The following is a 21,279-nucleotide window of genomic DNA, read 5'->3' on the forward strand; positions in this document are numbered from 1 at the left end:
AAAGGTGATGTGAGTCTGCAAAGAAGAGTCATGGCACAGTTGTATGGTACATTTGGAGAACTCTGGATATTTCATTGTGACATGAATGTAAGATACAGTAAGAACTGGGTTCAGTTAGATATGAAGCTGAAGAGAAAAGCATAAACCAAAGTAGAGATGATCTTGTGTTCCAGCGCAGGTGTTTAAGTAAAACCTTACCAATAAAAGGCAACCTTTGAAAAATTCTAAAAGGGTAAAATCTAAAAGAGTAGGGACATGATCAGATTTGAAATTTAGAGCCACAAGTCTGGGAGCAGTGTGAGAACAAACTGGAAGGGGTTAGATAAGAATCAGTGACCACATAACAAGAGGCTATGAAAAAGATGGTGAAAATCTAAATAAAGGCAGCAGTGGTTGGGAGCAGGAGGAGACACAAAGGAGAGATATTAAGGAGGCAGAATCGAAATAGCTTGATCACAGATGAAATGAATCTTTGAATGGATAGATCAATGTTTTGCTTATCCATTCTCTATGGCCCATTATTATCAATACAATTAATTTCCAAAACACCTGAATTTGAAAATGAATGGCCATGGGGAAAGGTAATCTTTCTATCATTTCACAACCACATATTTTATAGCCCAGGCACTTAGTCTGGTCCTCGGCACTGAACCAGGGCCAGGAATGTCTTTGCTGTGTCAGGTATTAACCTCTTAGTTGTTGAATAATCAATTACTTTTGCACCATTCTAAAAGCATGCCTGAGAGAGATTTACCCCATTTCTAAACAAGCCAATAACCACATAAATTCATAGACATCCTCTTCTATGCATCACCAAACACCCTACCATCTCAAGATTTGGTGAGAAAGAGAAAGGTTAAGAGCTGAGAGATCTAGGTTGGCATTCTGATTCTGCCCTTTGGTATTGTATGACCTCAGGCAAATACTTAACATTTCTGAACTTTATTATTTTCCTTCATAAAATGGAACTAATAGAGTTTATCCTACTTCCTCCCAGGGATAAAGGGTGGATCAAGTAACATAATATATACAAAAGATCTTTGTAAATTGTGATGCTCTCTCTGTAAAAGGTGGTTATTGTTACAATACGAATGCTGTAACCTGAGTTTCCCTAAGCATCTTCAAACTGTGGAAGCCTTAATGACATTGGCATGACATTAATTTAAGTTGCAATAGTCTTTGTTCCCACCTGCTCTGTCAAGATCTCAGCCCCTGCAACATTCTCCTGATGACTTGCCAGAGCTCTTAAAGCAGTCCAGCCTTCAATCTTAGTGACACATCTTCTTCTGCTGAGCACCACTATCTTGTAGGGCATGGCAGTTGCTTCTTCTGATTCCAGTGACCACCTTCCTTGGGCAATGCAGTCATCTCCATCTGGACAGATCACTACTTCCACTGTGTCCTTGCAGCTACTGTGTTGCCCCACCAGGCACTATGGCTGAACACCATAGCCACATTCTGCTGGAAATTTTCTTTGGCCCTCCAACAAGTGTCTAAAGCAGTGATTCTCAACACCTGCTGTACACTAACTTCTCCTGGGAGGATTTTTAAAAATATAAATGCCTAGACCCTGTTCTTACCAGACTTTTGGAAACCAAATCCTGAGGTTAGAGCCTGGGCATCAGTATTTTTTAAAACATACAGGTGATTCTGATGCACACTGAGTGTTGAGGGCCACCCTGTGGGATGCGGAAGTACCTCTCTCTCCCCTGTCATGTGTCCTCTGGTAAAGAGGCCACAAAACTGTGCTGCATGTGCCCCCGGCTTAAAGAGGTTCTCTGGAGCCTTGAAAAAAATACAGAGTGAAAGAAATAGCTACATGAAATTTTTCTTCATATTCAAATTTGTAGCGATAGTATATGGTTGGCCCTCTGTATACATGGGTTTCTTATGCATGAATTCAACCAACCTCAGATAAAAAATATTTGGAAAAAAATACAATAAAAAGTAATATAAATTTTAAAATACAATATTAAAACTATTTGTGTAGCATTTACATTGTATTAGTTATTTAAAGTAATCTAGAGATGATCTAAAGTGTACAGGGTATGCCTGGGTTATTTGAAAATGCTATGCCATTTTATATAAGGGACTTGAGCATTCATGGATTTTGGTATCTGCAGGGGTTCCAGAACCAGTCCCTCACAAACACCAAGGAATGACTGTATACTCCTTCAGGTATGAGAAAATGCTGTTTCATTTTTATACTCTTATGTTATTTTAAGTGTGTGTTTTATAATGTAGTACATAAATAAGTCAAGTGTATATAATTGTACCTGCTCAAAATATGTTACTTACAGGGATGTGGGGTTAAAAATTTATACAAGACTGTTTTCCTTCTAGCATTTATGACATTCTATAGTTTCATACTTAAAATTGGCAATTTTTTCTCATCTAAAGAAACCCTACAACTTATTCAATAAATTATCTCATATATAGACTGTTAAAAACTCATAAAGTGGTTGAAATTTCTAATACTAAGGTACTAGTAAAAGCCATAAGTTGAAAGGGGATTTTTTTTTTTTTTTTGGCAGATTGGTCTCCTATTCCCAGAGGTTTTTTTCAAATATTTAAATATTATGTGTTTAAATACTAAATATTAGTGTACATAGATGGAAAACAAAGAAAATTTTGTCTGTGAATAACAATAACACAGTACACTTTAAAATTACAGAAAGAGACTTTTTCACATGTTTCTAATCTGACAGTAAAATAATAATCTGTGTTTTAGCCAGGTGGAAGGAGTCAACCGTAATACTTTTCTTCTTTCAGGATAATTTTGTAAACAACATGCTCCTTAATTAAGCAGCACCAAAATGCACATCTAAGTGACTTATCTCTACTATACTTCTGAGGGATTGAAAAAGGATTATAATTACTAGTATCGGTTCTCTGCAATTAATTTTACATGCACACACACATACGCACACACACACATAATCTTTTTCATTCTTTTTCTTTTTTTTTTTTTGAGACGGAGTCTCACTCTTTCGCCCAGGCTGGACTGCAGTGGCGCTGTCTTGGCTCACTGCAAGCTCCGCCTCCCGGGTTCAGGCCATTCTCCTGCCTCAGCCTCCCTAGTAGCTGGGACTACAGGTGCCCGCTACCACGCCCGGCTAATTTTTTTTTTGTATTTTTAGTAGAAATGGGGTTTCACCGTGTTAGCCAGGATAGTCTCAACCTCCTGACCTCGTGATCCACCCGCCTCAGCCTCCCAAAGTGCTGGGATTACAGGCGTGAGCCACTGCGCCCGGCCAATCTTTTTCATTCTACACTGAATTATTTACCTCATTATACAACATAAGTTATCAAAGCAAAGTAATTATAGAAAGACTGAATGGTCATGTTACAAAAACTTGGAATTTTATTGGAAAGTGGAAAAAACATTTCCTGTGATTCTCAGATCAAAACTCCCTTGGGCCTCATCACAAGGCCTTTCAAAAACAGCGGTTGAAATGGAGGTAAGGAAATTTTGCCTACATAAGAAACTCCGCTCTGCTTTGTTTAGGAAGTGATGACTAAAGTTTAATTCATTGGATCACAGGGCCCGGAAATGCTGTGCCAGCTTGGATCTACTTTGAGTTTCCTTAAGAAACCTGGTATGTTTTAATTCAAAGATGTGGAGACCTGTTGGCAATTCTTTGGAAGCATTTAGCAAACTGTATTAAGGCTACCTTCAGGCACTTCATTTATAAGCTGTAAGAATTCCAGCTGTTTTCCCTTGAGTCTATTTTTCTAGAGAATACTTGTCTTCCATTAAATTCTGTGTCACAGATAAAATAATTTTCTGTAAAACATATGCATTAATTTGCTTTTATCTAAATATCTATGCAAAGAAAGTTGTCTAAACTCTTCAAGCAGCTGCTTATATTAGAATGTCAAGTTCTTTTCTAGATTTAGCTAATAGGTTGGGAATGTAAACTTGATTTTGGTTGCTAATATTACTTGTTTTAGATCTTTCCAATCACATAATTTCATTCTAAGCTAAGTTTTCCCTTTTCTTCTCATCCTATTTTCCTTGGTCATCTTAGAAGGTGGACTTTCTGTTAAATTCCTCCTGCTTACGCATTACAAATAAGAGGCATTTTTTTTTTTTTACATTGTAATCATGGCCAACAAAGTCACTCCAGATCTTCCTTATATATGTGCCCCCCACATCAAAGATTGTGCTTTTGTAAACAATGAATTCAGATTCAAATAATCTATTAATGAAGAAATATAAGTAACTTTAAATTTCTTTACAGTGAATTATTTCACTCTGTTTCTGTTTTTTAAAAACTAGAATTTTCAAGAGTTAGTCCCATGAAAATCACTCTGTGGTAAGTCTATGAATAAATAGGTCTGATTTCTTTTAAGGCCAGTCTAGGAACTGTTCACTTCCTATATCAAATCCATTTTCCAAATTTGTTAGCACTTAAGCAGTAACATTAGGGAGGTGAGTCTACAGAAAAGCAGAGTATAAATATGGAGTCAAACAAATACTGCAAAGATACAATTAAGTTCAATATTAAATAACCTGCAATAGTCAAGGACTATGACAAAAGTTCCAAGAATAGGCCAAGATAAAAGAAGGAAAGATGAAAGAAGAAAAAGCATCTTACAACATTTTAGTCAAAGGTATAGAGAAAAAAACAAAGCAACAGCCTTTGCAAATAGCAACCTATTACTCAAAGGCTGGTTTTGCATACAGAAAAGTAATTTAAGCTATAATTTGCTATTTTCACTGATCCTTTTTTTACATCAAAAACATATGTATACATGACATAACAATGTGTAACTTTGGAAACTTATGGAAATAATGTATGTATAAAAACTTTCTAAGAAAATCATATATGAAGAATGATGGAGTTTGAATGTTTGTCCCCTCAAAAATCTCATGTTGAAATTTGATCCCCAGTGTTGGAGGTGGGACCTGACAGAAGGTGTTTGGGTCATGAGGGCGGATCCTTCATGCATGTCTTGGTGCCATCCTCATAGTAATGAGCGAGTTCTCGCTCTGTGAATTCCCATGAGAACTGATTGTTAAAAAGAGCCTGATGCCTCCTCCGCTATCTCTCTTGCTTCTATCCTCTTACCATGCAATGCTTGCTCCTCTTTACCTTTTGCCATAAGTGGAAGCAGCCTGAGGCCCTCACCAGAAGCAGATGGTGGTACCATGCTTCTTGTACATCCTAGAGAACCTTGAGCCACATCACCTATTTATGAATTACCCAGCTTCAGGTGTTCCTTTATTGCAATGCAAATTGACTAAGAAAAAGAAGAAAATTATCAAAATACACATTAGGCAATTGTTAAAGATGTATTAAACACCATTTATTAAATTAGTAAACAAGCTAAATAATATCTAACAGTATAGCTTTAAAACTGTGGTATTATTTAAATTAATTATTTTTGTTTATAAAAGTAAGATATTATCATTAATGAAAATTCAACAAACATAAATAAAGGAGAAAGGAGAAATATTATCTATTTTTTCACCAGATGAGTGTATAAGAGAAGAGAAAAAAACTACATCAGGGTTAATTTTGGTAACAAAGAAAAACAGAAGAAAACTTCACATGTTCTACAAATACATGGAGGATGATGGCAACGAATTAATTTAAACCAGGTTTATAAAAAATTTGGTTTATTATGTTGTATGTAGCTTCAAGCAGGGAGAGAAATAGAAATAATCTTTGTTGAGAATCTACTATCCTCTGCTATCTCAATTTAATGTCACAATAACTTTGCAAGCTAAGCACTGGTACCACTATTTCACTGATAAAGAAAACAGATCTTAGATGGGCTAACAACTTTTCCAATGTTACTTAGCTAGAAAGCAATGAAAGCAAGATTCAATTCCAGGTTTCTCTGGCAAATGTCAATTTTGGAGCTTTCAGTTGCATTTGGTAAAGGCCTATGTATTCTCAAATGTGCCAAAGGGTAAGAGAGAAGAAGGCCAAGGAATTCGGTCTTAGGTCACTGCTCCCTCTTTAAATAAAATAGTTATAACTGAAACTTGTTTTTTACTAGACATTTGTGTGATATTTCAGTAAAAACAAACAAAAGCTCACCTGAAAAAGCTTAAAAAACCATCCACCCCACAATGTTGCCTTACAGCATAGCTTTCAGAAGTTCTGGCCAAAAAAAAAAAACCTGTGATAGAAACTGGGGGAGTGACATCGGCAAGATGGCTAGCTACAGACACTTGGCGTTCATCCCCCCTACAAGAATGAACCAAAGCAAAGAATCCATAGCTGATTTGACTGGAGTGTTGAAGGGAGATCATTAGAATGCAGTAGGAGAGTAGAGACATTTGTGGTGACTGGAAGCCCAGGAGGGCAGTGTGGAGACACCTAGCCTCTGCAGCCCCATCTCTCTCACCCAGATCAGATTTGCCTAGAGTCAGGAGGGACATTCTGTTTCAGGGAGAAGGTATGCAGAAGATCCCCACCAGCCCCCATTGCCACCGTAAACACCTACAATCCTTACAACAGGAAAATCTTAAGTTCTCACAAGCCCTGAGCCAAGTTTTGAAATATACTGGGAATTCGCATAGTTATATTGCCCAGATTAGAAGCACAAGGTGTGTACTCCTCTCACCCAGCCATGGTGAGCCAACCTGCCGTAGCACGGTGCCATCTTTAAGACCAGTGTGTGCCCTCTTCTGGGGCACAGTAGCTACTGCTATCCTGCATTGGGGCTCCATCTTCATTAAACCAAGCCCACAAATGTGACAGAATGCCAAAATCCTAGCTGTGTGAAGCCTGGGCCTAGGATTGGCTGTGACTCTGGTCCAGCACAGCAGGATAACCAACCCCTGCCTCCCTCACTTCCAGTCAAAGGAACAGTCTAGCAGTCCTGCCTAGGACAAACTTATCCTAAAGCCTGCCAAACCACTGCATGCCTTCCCCCGAAGTCGGAGAGGCCCCTGAGTCTTCAAGCAGCTAATATGCCCCTGGGCCAGCAAAGTAGCTACATACCTGTGCTCAGAACCTAAGAGCCCCCTAGCATCCCTGATACCCCCAGACATGTCCTTGGCCTACCCAGTGGCCCTGTAACCCTAATAAGGGCCTGAGAAATAGTCTTGTAAGCCATCATTGGTAGGAATGCTCCCAGATCAGCCAAGCAGCCAAGAGACCTGAGAAACAATTCCATGGACCACCCCTGTTGAGTGCACCCCTGAGCCAGCCAAGCAGCCTTACACCTTCATCTCAAACCTAAGCACTAGCCCATGGTCCATCCAGAGAAGACGGCCCCAGGCTCGTCAAGCAGCTATGTGCCCCTGAGAAAGAGCCCTGTGGGCTGCTTCTGGTAAGCATGCCCGGGGCCAACCAAGCATCCCTGTGTCTGCATCCCAGGTCTGTGCAACAGCACCATGGACCACCTCCCACAGACATCCCCCAGCTGAGCAGCTATGCAGCTTTAAAGCTTGAGAAATAGTGTCGTGGATCAGCTGCAGCAGGCACACACACAGCCAGCCCTGCACCCACATACCAGGCCTAAGAAATAACCCCATGGACTATCACTGGCTAGCACACCCCCCCTAGTACAGCCAAGCAGCATTTAGCCCATGTCCCAGGCCTGAGAAACAGCCCTATGGGTCAACCCTGGAAAACACATTTCCAGGTGGCAGAGCAGTAGTGTACATACCTTCCAGGCCTGAGAAACCACCCCACAAGCTGCTCCTGAGAGGCCAAACCCCAGGCTAGCCAAACAACTGTGTGCGTTAGTTTGTGGCCAGAGTAACAGCCCTGTGACCCCCAACCCTGGACAGTCAAACCTCACATTGGCCAACCCATATGTGCATACAGATACCCTCAACATAAGAAACAGCCCAGTAGGCCCACCCATGGCAAAGCACACAACCAAGCCACAAACATTCTCAGCCTAAGCCGCTAAGAAACTCGCAAATGCCGCTGGCATGGATTACAACTGAAGAAACTACACAGAGACTATACTAGAACAAAGATCAAAACACACAACACACTGATACCACCAAGACCTATTCATATGAATAAGTCTTTCCCTAGGAAGCCTACTCCATAAATTTGGAAGAGGTGAATTTTCTACCAGATGCATAGAAATCAATGTAAGGACACAACCATGAAAAAGCAAGGAAACACGTCACTTCCAAAGGAAAATAATTCTGCAGTAATATACCCCAATCAAAAGGAAATATAGGAAGTGCTAGAGTAATAATTCAAAATAATAATCTTAAAGAAACTCAGTGAGATACAAGCCAATGCAGATAGACAATTCAATAAAATTAGGAAACAATTCATCATTTGAATGAGAATTTCAACAAACAGATGTGATAAATAGATATCATTATAAAAAAACAAACAAATCCTAGAACTGAAGAATTTAATGAGTTAAACAAAAAATACAATTGAGAACTTTAACAACACATTAGACCAACCAGAAGAAAGAATTTATGAACTAGAAGATAAATATTTTGAAATAATACAGGCAGACAAAAAAAAGAAAAAAGAAAACAGAATAAAGAAAGCATGCTGGATTTACAAGACACGATTAAGCAAATATTTACATTATGAGCATTATAGAAAGGAGAAGAGACAAGGAAAGGTAAGAAAAATATATTTAATGAAATAATAGCAAAAAATTTCTCAAGTCTATGGAGAGAGAAGGATATCCAGGTTCAGGAAGCTCAAAGAACCCCAAATAGATTCAACTTAAACAGGTCCTCTTCAAGGGACATCATAGTCGAATTGTCAAAAGTCAAGAACATAGAATTTTAAAAGCAGCAAGAGAAAAGTGTAAAGTCGCATATAAGGGAATCCTCATTAGAATAACAGTGTATTGCCGGGTGCAGTGGCTCATGCCTGTAATCCCAGCACTTTCGGAGGCCAAGGTGGGTGGATCACGAGGTCAGGAGTTCGAGACCAGCCTGGTCAACATGGTGAAACCCCACCTCTACTAAAAACACAAAAGTTAGCCGGGTGTGGTGGCAGACGCTTGTAATCCCACCTACTTGGGAGGCTGAGGCAGGAGAATTGCTTGAACCCAGGAGGCAGAGGTTGCAGTGAGCCAAGATCATGCCACTGCACTCCAGCCTGGGTGACAGAGCCAGACTCCATCTCAAAAAAAAAAAAAAAAAAATAAGCGCATTTCTCAGCAGACAGCTTATAGGCCAAGAGACAATAAAATGATGTAGTCAAGATGCTGAAAGAAAAAAAAACCTGCCAGCCAATAATAATATACCCAGCCAAATTATCCCTCAGAAATGAAGGATAAATAAAATCTTTCATAGACAAACAAAAACTAAGAAAACTTATCACCACTAGACCAGCATTACAAAGGAGTCTTATGTTTGGAAATAAAAAGATGATAACCACTATTATGAAAACATGCAAAACTATAATACTGGTACAGCTGATACACAAAGGAGAAAGATAAATCAAACTTTATCACTACAGAAAACCACCCAAATCTAAAAAAATAAGAAGAAGAAGAAAGGATATAAGCAACAAAGAATATACAAAATAACCCCGAAACAAACAATAAACATGATAGGAATAAGACCTCACCTATCAAAAATAATCTTGAATACAAATGGATTAAATTCCTCATTTAAACAACATAGACTGACTGAATGGTTACAAAAACAAGACCTATCTCCATACTCCCTACAAGAAGCTCATCTTGTTGTTAAAGACACAAATAGGATGAAAGTGAAGAGATAGAAAAAGATATTCCATGCTGACAAACACCAAAAATGAGCAGGAAAACCTATACTTGTATCAGACAAAGAGATTTCATTTTAAAAGCTATAAGAAGAGACAAAGAAGGACATTATATGATAATAAAGGAATTAATTCAGTGAGAAAATATAACAATTGTAAAAATATATTCACCCAATACTAGAGCACTCAGGTATATAAAGCAAATATTATTAAATCTAAAGAGAGAGAAACCCTAAAACAATGATATCTAGGGACTTAAAAACCTCACTGTCAGCACTAGACAAATCATCTAGACAGAAAATCAGCAAGGAAACATTGAATTTAATCTGCACTATAGACCAAGTAGACCTAACAGACATTTACAGAACATTTCACTCAACAGCTGCTTGGGTGACCATATGTTAATTAAGCATAATTAACACGTGTTAATCAAGCATAATTAACATATGTTAATTAATTAAGCGTAATTAACATATGTTAATTAAGCATTAATGTTAATTGATGCTTAATTAACATATGGTCATTTCTCCAGGACTGATCATATATTAGAACACAAAACAAGTCTCCAAAATTTTTAAAAATTGTGACCATACCAAGTATCTTATCTGATCACAATGGAATAAAACTAGACACCAATAACAAGAGTAACATTCAAAACTATACCAATACATAGAAATTAAATAGCTTGCTCCTAATGACCAATAGATAAAGAAAGAAATTAAGACTAACATTTAAAACTTCTTTGAAACCAATGAAAATTTAAGCATAACATACCAAAACTTATGGAGCAAAAGCAGTATTAAGAGGTAAGTTTATAGCAATATATGCCTACATCAGAAAACTAGAAAGATTTTAAATAAACAGTGTAACAATGCGCCTTGAAGAACTAGAAAAGCAAGAACAAATGAACCCCAGAATTAATAGAAGGAAAAAATAATATAAATCAGAGCATACATAAATAAAACTGAGAGTAAAAAAATACAAAAGATTCATGAAACAAAAGGGTAGTTTTTGAAAATATAAACAAAATTGACAAACCATTAACTAGACTAAGAAAAAAAGAGAAAAGGTTCAAATAAATAAAAATCAGAAACAAAAAATGACATATCTCAATAGATAACATAGAAATAGGAAGGATCATTAGAGATTACTATATACCAGTAAATTTAAAAATAAAGAGAAAATGGATAACTTAATGGACATATACAACCTACCAAAATTGAAACAAGACAAATAGAACACCTAAACATATAATATTAATAACAATTAATGAGATTAAATCAATAATAAAAAGTCTTCCAACAAAAAAAAGTCCAGGACTGGATGGTTTTACCATTGGATTCTACTAAACATTTAAAGAATTAACACTAATTCTTCTCAAACTATTTTAAAACAGAGGGAATTTTTCCTAACTCATTCTATGAGGCTAGCATAACCCTGTTAGCAAAAGAAGACTAGGATCCAACATAAAAAGAAAACTAGAGGCCAATATCTGATGAACATAGAAATAAAAATTCTCAACAAAATCTTAGCAAACTAAATACAACAACACATCAAATTAATCATACACCATGATCAAGTGGGATTTATCCCAGGAAAGCAAGCATGAGTCAACATATGCAAATCAATACACATCATACATCACATTAATGGAATGAAGAACAAAAGCCATATGATCATCATAATAGATGCAGAAAAAGCTTTTGATAACATTCAACATCCCTTCATAATAAAAACTAATAAATTAGGTAGAGAAGTGTTGGCAAAACCAGTCCCACACCACCCAGTGGGTACTCGAGTCCAGTGGAGACAAAGGAGTTAGAAAGAGACAGGAAAAGCGTTTAAAAGGCGGGTCCAGGGGACCAGAGCATCGGAGGTTTGCTCACAGCCCAGAGCTCTCAGGCTCTGCCCAATTTATTGGTTTAATTGGTTTAATTGGTTTACAAGTTCTTTGTTCTTAGGGCAGATGGGAGGGGGAGGAAGGGATGAGGAAATGGATTAATCAGTGAAGGAGAACTCGTGAGTTATTTGATAAAATGTATAGCAGTGGTGGTTTCTGTGAATTTCCTTGAGCAAAGGCATGTGTATAAACTACTTAAGATCTTTAACTTATCTGGACTGAAACGGGTGGGAGCAGGTTTAAGGAGGAGCCAAGATGTTTGATTATACTCCACTGCTTCAAGGAAGCGTTATCTCCCTGAGCAACCTATGGAATGCCGCTGAGTGGTTATGCTCTTGGGGCATAAAGACATGAAGGCAATAAGGAGACTTCTCCTCAGAGTCCACCCATGGCTTTCCACGGGTGTCGCACACAGAGGAGACCAACCAGAAACTCTCTTTCCCACAAGAAGGAAAGCAGCTCAACCTACTAAAGGCCGTATATGGAAAATCCACAGCTAACATCTTACTGAATAGAGGAAAGCTAAATCTTTTCCTATAAAAACTGATAGAACATAACATAGAACTGGAAACCCTAGCCAGCACAGTTAGCAAGAGAAAGAAAAAAAGGGCATCAAAATTGTAAAGGAGGAAGTCAAATTGTCCCTGTTTGCAGATGACATGATCTTATATATAGAAAAACCTAAAGACGGGGAGTCTGTTCCAAGATGGCCAAATAGGAACAGCCCCGGTCTGCAGCTCCCAGTGTGATTGATGCAGAAGATGGGTGATTTCTGCATTTCCAACTGAAGTACCTGGTTCATCTCACTGGGACGGGTTGGACAGTGGATGCAGCCCATAGAGGGTGAGCCGAAACAGGGCAGGACATTGCCTCACCCTGGAAACACAAGGGGTGGGGGGATTTCCCTTTCCTAGCCAAGGGAAGCCATGATAGACTGTACCTGGAAAATCGGGGTACTCCTGCCCAAATACTGTGCTTTTCCAATGGTCTTAGCAAACGGCACACCAGGAGATGGTATCCCACACCTGGCTTGGAAGGTCCCATGCCCATGGATCCTTGCTCACTGCTAGTGCAGCAGTCTGAGATCAAACTGTGAGGAAGCAGCCTGGCTGGGGAAGGGCATCTGCCATTGATGAAGCTTGAGTAGGCAAACAAAGCGGCTAGCAGGGGAAGCTCAAACTGGGTGGAGCCCACCAAAGCTCAGCAACACCTATTGCCTCTGTAGCTTCCACCTCTGGGAGCAGGGCATAGCTGCGTAAAAGGCAGCAGAAACTTCTGCAGACTTAAACATCCCTGTCTGACAGCTCTGAAGAGAGCAATGGTTCTCCCAGCACAGTGTTTGAGCTCTGAGAATGAACAGGCTGCCTCCTCAAGTGGGTCCCTGACCGCCATGTAGCCTAACTGGGAGACACCCACCGGTAGGGGCCGACTGACACCTCATACAGGCAGGTGCCCCTCTGGGACGAAACTTCCAGAGGAAGGATCAGGCAGCAATATTTGCTGTTCTGCAATATTTGCTGTTCTGCAGCCTCTGCTGGTGATACCCAGGCAAACAGGGACTGCAGTGGACCTCCAGCAAACTCCAACAGACCTTTAGCTGAGGGACGTGACTGTCAGAAGGAAAACTAGCGAACAGGAATAGCATCAACATCAACAAAAAGGACATCTACACCAAAACCCCATCTGTAGGCCACCAACATCAAAGACCAAAGGTAGATCAAACCACAAAGATGAGGAGAAACCAGAGCTGAAAATTCTAAAAACCAGACCACCTCTTCTCCTCCAAAGTATCGCAGCTCCTCACCAGCAATTGAACAAAGCTGGACGGAGAATGACTTTGATGAGCTGACAGAAGTAAGCTTCAGAAGGTTGGTAATAAACTTCTCCAAGCTAAAGGAGGATGTTCAAACCCATCAAAAGGAAGCTAAAAACCTGGAAAAAAGATTAGACCAATGGCTAACTGGAATAAACAGTGTAGAGATGACCTTAAATGACCTGATGGAGCTGCAAACCATGGCACAAGAACTATGTGACATATGCACAAGCTTCAGTAGCCGATTCGATCAAAGGGAAGAAAGGGTATCAATGACTGAAGGTCAAATTAATGAAATAAAGTGAGAAGAGAAGTTGAGAGAAAAAAGAGTAAAAAGTAACAAACAAAGCCTCCAAGAAATATGGGACTATGTGAAAACACCAAATCTACATTTGATTGGTGTACCTGAAAGTGACGGGGAGAATGGAATCAAGTAGGAAAACACTCTTCAGGATATTATCCAGGAGAACTTCCCCAACCTAACAACGCAGGCCAACATTCAAATTCAGAAAATACAGAGAACACCACAAAGATACTCCTTGAAAAGAGCAACCCCAAGACACATAATTTTCAGATGCACCAAGGTTGAAATGAAGGAAAAAAATGTTAAGGGCAGCCAGAGAGAAAGGTCGGGTTACCAACAAAGCGAAGCCCATCATACTAACAGTGGATTTCTTGGCAGAAACTCTACAAGCTAGAAGAGACTGCAGGCCAATATTCAACATTCTTAAAGAAAAGAATTCTCAACCCAGAATTTCATATCCAGCCAAACTAAGCTCCATAAGTGAAGGAGAAATAAAATCCTTTACAGACAAGCAAATGCTGAGAGATTTTTCTCACCACCAGGCCTGCCTTACAAGAGCTCCTGAAGGAAGCACTAAACATGGAAAGAAACAACCGGTACCAGCCACTGCAAAAACATGCCAAATTGTAAACATCTTTGATGCTAGGAAGAGACTGCATCAACTAACAGGAAATATAACCAGCTAATGTCATAAGGACAGGATCAAATTCGTACATAACAATATTAACCTTAAATGTAAATGGGCTAAATGCCCCAATTAAAAGATATAGACTGGCAAATTGGATAAAGAGTCAAAACCCATCAGTGTGCTGTATTCAGGAGACCCATCTCACATGGAGAGACACACATAGGCTCAAAATAAAGAGATGGAGGAAGATCTACCAAGCAAATGGAAAGCAAAAAAAAGCAGGAGTTGCAATCCTAGTCTCTGACAAAATAGACTTTAAACCAACAAAAGAGACAAAGAAGTCCATTACATAATGGTAACGGGATCAACTCAACAAGAAGAGCTAACTATCCTAACTATATATGCAGCCAATACAGGAGAACCCAGATTCATAAAGCAAGTCCTTAGAGACCTACAAAGAGACTTAGACTCCCACACAATAATATTGGAAGACTTTAACACCCCACTGTCAATAGTAGACGGATCAATGAGACAAGGTTAAAAAGGATATCCAGGAATTGAACTCAGCTCTGCACCAAGTGGACCTAATAGATATTTACAGAACTCTCCACCCCAAATCAACAGAACATACATTCTTCTCAGCACCACATCACACTTATTCCAAAATTGACCACATAGTTGGAAGTAAAGCACTACTCAGCAAATGTGAAAGAACAGAAATCACAACAAACTGTCTCTCAGACCACAGTGCAATCAAATTAGAACTCAGGATTAAGAAACTCACTCAGAACCCCACAAATACATGGAGACTGAACAACCTGCTCCTGAATGACTACTGGGCACATAACGAAATGAAGGCAGAAATAAAGATGTTCTTTGAAACCAATGAGAACAAAGACATAACATACCAGAATCTCTAGGACACATTGAAACCAGTGTGTAGAGGGAAATTTATAGCACTAAATGCCCACAAGAGAAAGCAGGAAAGATCTAAAATTGACACCCTCACATCACAATTAAAAGAACTAGAGAAGCAAGAGCAAACACATTTAAAAGCTAGCAGAGGGCAAGAAATAACTAAGATCAGAGCAGAACTGGAGGAGACAGAGACATAAAAACCCCTTCAAAAAAAATCAATGAATCCAGGAGCTCATTTTTTGAAAATCAAAATTGATAGACCGCTAGCAAGACTAATAAAGAAGAAAAGAGAGAAGAATCAAATAGATGCAATAAAAAATGATAAAGGGGATATCACCACTGATCCCACAGAAATACAAACTACCATCAGAGAATATTATAAATACCTCTACACAAATAAACTAGGAAATCTAGAAGAAATGGGCAAATTCCTGGACACACACACCCTCGCAAGACTAAACCAGGAAGAAATTGAATCTCTGAATAGACCAATAACAGGCTCTGAAATTGAGGCAGTAATTAATAGCCTACCAACCAAGAAAAGTCAAGGACCAGGTGGATTCACAGCCGAGTTCTACCAGAGGTACAAAGAGGAGCTGGTACCATTCCTTCTGAAACTATTCCAATCAATAGAAAAAGAGGGAATCCTCCCTAACTCATTTTATGAGGCCAGCATCATCCTGATACCAAAGCCTGGTGGAGACACACACACACAAAAGAGAATTTTAGACCAAAATCCCTGATGAACATCAATGTGAAAATCCTCAATAAAACACTGGCAAACCGAATCCAGCAGCACTTCAAAAAGCTGAGCCACCATGATCAAGTGGGCTTCATCCCTGGGATGGAAGGCTGCTTCAACATATGCAAATCAATAAACGTAATCCATCACATAAACAGAACCATCAACAAGAACCACATGATTATCTCAATAGATGCAAAAAAGGCCTTCAACAAAATTCAACAGCCCTTCATGCTAAAAACTCTCAATAAACTAGGTATTTATGGAATGTATCGCAAAACAATAAGAGCTGTTTATGACAAACCACAGCCAATATCATACTGAATGGGCAAAAACTGAAAGCATTCCCTTTGAAAACTGGCACAAGACAGGGATGCCCTCTCTCACCACTCCTATTCAACATAGTGTTGGAAGTTCTGGCCAGGGCAATCAGGCAAGAGAAATAAAAGGTATTCAATTAGGAAAAGAGGAAGTCAAATTGTCTCTGTCTGCAGATGACATGATTGTATATTTAGAAAACCCCATCGTCTCAGCCCAAAATCTCCTTAAGCTGACAAGCAACTTCAGCAAAGTCTCAGGATAAAAAATGAATGTGCAAAAATCACAAGCATTTCTATACCCCAATAACCAACAAACAGAGAGCCAAATTAGGAGTAAATTCCCATTCACAATTGTTCCAAAGAGAATAAAATACCTAGGAATCCAACTTACAAGGGGTGTGAAGGAACTCTTCAAGGAGAACTACAAACCACTACTGAATGAAATAAAAGAAGACACAAACAAATGGAAGAACATTCCATGCTCATGGATGGGAAGAATCAATATCGTGAAAATGGCCATGCTGCTCAAGGTAATTTATAGATTCAATGACATCCCCATCAAGCTACAGATGACTTTCTTCACAGACTTGGAAAAAACTATTTTAAAGTTCATATGGAACCAAAAAGGGCCCACATTGCCAAGTCAATCCTAAGCAAAAAGAACAAAGCTGGAGGCAACACGCTACCTGACTTCAAACTATGCTACAAGGCTACAGTAACCAAAACAGCATGGTACTGGTACCAAAACATATATATAGATCAATGGAACAGAACAGATGCCTCAGAAATAATACCACACATCTACAACTATCTGATCTTTGACAAACCTGACAAAAACAAGAAATGGGGAAAGGATTCCCTATTTAATCAATGGTGCTGGGAAAACTGGCTAGCCATATGTAGAAAGCTGAAAGTGGATCACTTCCTTACACCTTATACAAAAATTAATTCAAGATGGATTAAAGACTTAAATGTTAGACATAAAACCACAAAAACCCTAGAAGAAAACCTAGGTAATACCATTCAGGACATAGGCATGAACAAGGACTTCATGACTAAAACACCAAAAGCAATGGCAACAAAAGCCAAAATTGACAAATGGGATCTAATTAAACTAAAGAGCTTCTGCACAGCCAAAGAAACTACCATCACAGTGAACAGGCAACCTACAGAATGGCAGAAAATTTTTGCAATCTACCCATCTGACAAAGGGCTAATATCCAGAATCTACAAAGAACTTAAAAAACAAATTTACAAGAAAAAAACAAAAAACCCCATCAACAAGTGGGCGAAGGATATGAACAGACACTTCTCAAAAGAAGGCATTTATCCAGTGAACAGACACATGAAAAAATGCTCCTTATCACTGGTCATTAGATAAATGCAAATAAAAACCACAATGAGATACCATCTCACACCAGTTAGAATGGCGATCATTAAAAAGTCAGGAAACAACAAATGCTAGAGAGGATGTGGAGAAATAGGAACACTTTTACACTGTTGGTGGGCATGTAAACTAGTTCAACCATTGTGGAAGACAGTGTGGCGATTCCTCAAGGATCTAGAGCTAGAAATACCATTTGACCCAGGGATCCCATTACTGGGTATATACCCAAAGGATTATAATTCATGCTACTATAAAGACACATGCACACATATGTTTATTGCGACACTGTTCACAATAGCAAAGATTTGGAACCAACCCAAATGTCCATCAATGATAGACTGGATTAAGAAAATGTGGCACATATACACCATGGAATATTATGCAGCCATAAAAAAGGATGAGTTCATGTCCTTTGCAGGGACATGGATGAAGCTGAAAACCATCATTCTGAGCAAACTATCACAAGGACAGAAAACCAAAGACTGCATGTTCTCACTCATAGGTGGGAATTGAACAATGAGAACACTTGGACACAGGGTGGGGAACATCACACACTGGGGCCTTTTGTGGGGTGGGGGACAGCGGGGAGGGACAGCACTGGGAGAAATACCTAATGTAAATGATGGGTTGATGGGTGCAGTGGGCCAGCCTGGCACATGTATACCTATGTAACGAGCCTGCACGTTGCGCACATGTACCCTAGAACTTAAAGTATAATAAAAATAAATAAATAAATAAAATAAAGTGAAGCAAAAAAAAAGAAAAGATAACCCTAAAGACTCTACAAAAAAAACCCCCAGCAACTTAGAACCAATAAGCACATTAAATAAAGTTGCAAGGTATAAAATTAATATACAAAAATCAGTAGCATTTTTGTACACAAACAATGAACTAGCTGAAAAAGAGGTCAAGAAGGCAATCCCATTTGCAATACCTACAGAAAAATAAATTACCTAGGAATATATTTAACAAATGAGATGAAGGACATATACAAGGATAACTACGAGACACTGATGAAAGAAATTAAAGAGGATACAAACAAATGGAAAGACATCCCATGCTTATGGATCAGAGGAATCAATATTGTTGAAATGACAATACTACCCAAAGCAATCTACAGATTTAATGTAATCTCTATCAAAATGTCAATGACATTCTTCACATGAATAGAAAAAAATTCTAAAATTTGTATAGAACCACAAAAGATCTCAAAGAGCCAAAGCAATCCTGACCAAAGAGAACAAAGCTGGAGATATCACACTACCAGATCTGAAGTATACTACAAAGCTATAGTAACCAAAACAGCATGGTACTGGCATAAAAACAGGCACATAGACCAATGGAACAAAATAGAGAACCCAGAAATTAATCCATATATCTACAATCAATTGATATTTGATAAAGGTCCCAAAAACACCTACTGGGGAATGGTCAGTCTCTTCAATAAATGGTGCTAAGAAATGGATATTTATAGGCAGAAAAACTAGAACCACAACTCTCATCCTATAAAAAAACAACTCAAATGGCCCAAAGATCTAAATGTAAGACCTGAAACAATAAAACTACTAGAAGAAAACACACTAGAAATGACTCAGAACATCAGTCTGGAAAATATTCTGGGAAGAAGTCCTCAAAAGCATAGGCAACAAAAACAAAATTAAACAAATGGAATTATGTCAAACTAAAAAGCTTCTACACAGCAAAACAAACAATCAACAAAGTAAAAAGGCAATCTACAGAATGGGAGAAAATATTTGCAAACTACTCATCTGACAAAGGATTCATATCCAGAACATACAACGAGCTCCAACATTGCAACACCAAGAAAAGCAAACAATATGATTTTTAAATGGGCAAGTGATCTGAATAGATATTTCTCAAAATAAAACAAGCAAATGGTCAACAAATATATTTTAAAATGCTTAACATCACCAGTCATCAGGGAAATGCAAATCAAAACCTCAATGAGGTATTATTTCACCCCAGTTAGAATGGCTATTATCAAAACAACAAAAAAATTAAAAAATGCTGGTGAGGATGCAGCGAATAGGGAACTCTTAAAACACTGTTTCTGAGAATATAAGCTAGTACAATCACTATGGCGAGCAGGATAAAAGTTCCTCAAAAATGACCAATAGAACTACCATATGATCCAGCAATCCCAGGGCTGGGCATTTATCCAAAGGAAAGGAAATAATTATAACATAATGGTTGGGGATCCACCGGCTCATCTTGCAACTGCCAAAAATATGATTTATAAGTCCATATTAAATATTTCTCTCTGAGAAAAAAATAATTATATCAGAGAGACATCTAAACTCCCATGTTATGGCGGCACTATTCATAATAGCCGAGATTAGAAATCAACATAGGTGTCCAGTAACAGACAAATGGATAAAGAAAATGTGGTATGTATACACAATGGAATACTATTCACACATAGAAATTAATGAAATTCTGTTATTCTTTACAACATGGATAAAGTGGGAGGACATTATGTTAAATGAAGTTAACTGAAATATTACTATGTACCCCATGAATAGGTACAGTTGTAATTTGTCAATTTAAAACAAAATTTTAAAAACTTGTAAGAAATGAGAATGTCCAATGTCCAGAGAGCTCTTTCTCTGAAGATTTTAAAGCAAAAAATATTATATTTTGAGAAAAAATAATATATTCCCCTTTCTTCCTTAAAGTATAAGAATATAAGAGATTATTACTCACATACTTCCTAGAACAAGGATGACAAATTTAAAGCTCCTAAGCCCTAGGCCATCATGGCTATTCTGTCACCACTGAGCCAAAATAGAGCCCCAGAATGTTTTTCAGTTGAGCATTTCCAGCCATTTAACCTGTCAATAAGAGATATAGGAACTATTTCATTTTATTTATATACCTGCCTTTCCCAGAATTAAAAAAAAAGAAGTCTTGTGCTTCATAAAAGGTGTCTATTGAAACAAAACTAAACTCAAACCATAAAGAAACGAATAATATATCCTGAAGAAATTTCCTCTTTCTCAGAATTAAAAAGGCTTCAACCTTGAATTTTCAAAATAAACTCATCTCAGAGCTGCCACTGTGGTTAGTGAAAACTATTAAGCTGCAGACTTCATACTGATGTTACTCCTTCTCTATTCACTACCTGTGACCCATAGCCCTACCCTGTTTCTTTTCTGCTCTCTGCTTTCATAGGTCTCTGTTGGGTCACTTAGCTCAAGCTAAATGGAAAGAGTAGAAAAAGAGGCTTTCTTTAGCCTTCCTGTCAATATGCAGGCATATAACCTCCCTGGAATCAGAAAACCTACAGATTATCACACTCCAACTGTCACAAATGACATCAGAACTGAGTTCATGTGAATACCAATTCTAACAGCATTTTTAAAAAATCAGGGCATGGTTTGTGCCCTCAGTAGAAAATGTTAGAAAAAGCACCTGTTGTTACCCCAATCCCTATCCCCATTTTACTTTCACCTTCTCTAGGTGAAAGGACATGTCAGGCATCAAGATCAAAATCACACTGATAGAGAGCTAACAGAAATAAAAAGACTGAAGGAGGAAGAAAGGATGTTTATTAAATTGGG

The 21,279-nt window shown here is 38.3% G+C and overlaps 1 protein-coding gene across 1 annotated transcript in view; it reads left to right on the top strand.

Moving 5' to 3' along the window:
* The window catches only part of LOC129143547 (T-box transcription factor TBX1-like), a 130,363-nt gene that overhangs the window by 38,772 nt on the left and 70,312 nt on the right, over window positions 1-21,279 (top strand). The window contains exon 2 of the mRNA XM_054681199.1: window positions 2,124-2,178. Coding sequence (XP_054537174.1) covers window positions 2,124-2,178 — 55 coding nt within the window. The remainder of the gene's footprint in view (window positions 1-2,123; window positions 2,179-21,279) is intronic.

The sequence above is a fragment of the Pan troglodytes genome, chromosome 2 (genome assembly GCF_028858775.2).
Source record: "Pan troglodytes isolate AG18354 chromosome 2, NHGRI_mPanTro3-v2.0_pri, whole genome shotgun sequence".
Lineage (NCBI taxonomy): Eukaryota > Metazoa > Chordata > Mammalia > Primates > Hominidae > Pan > Pan troglodytes.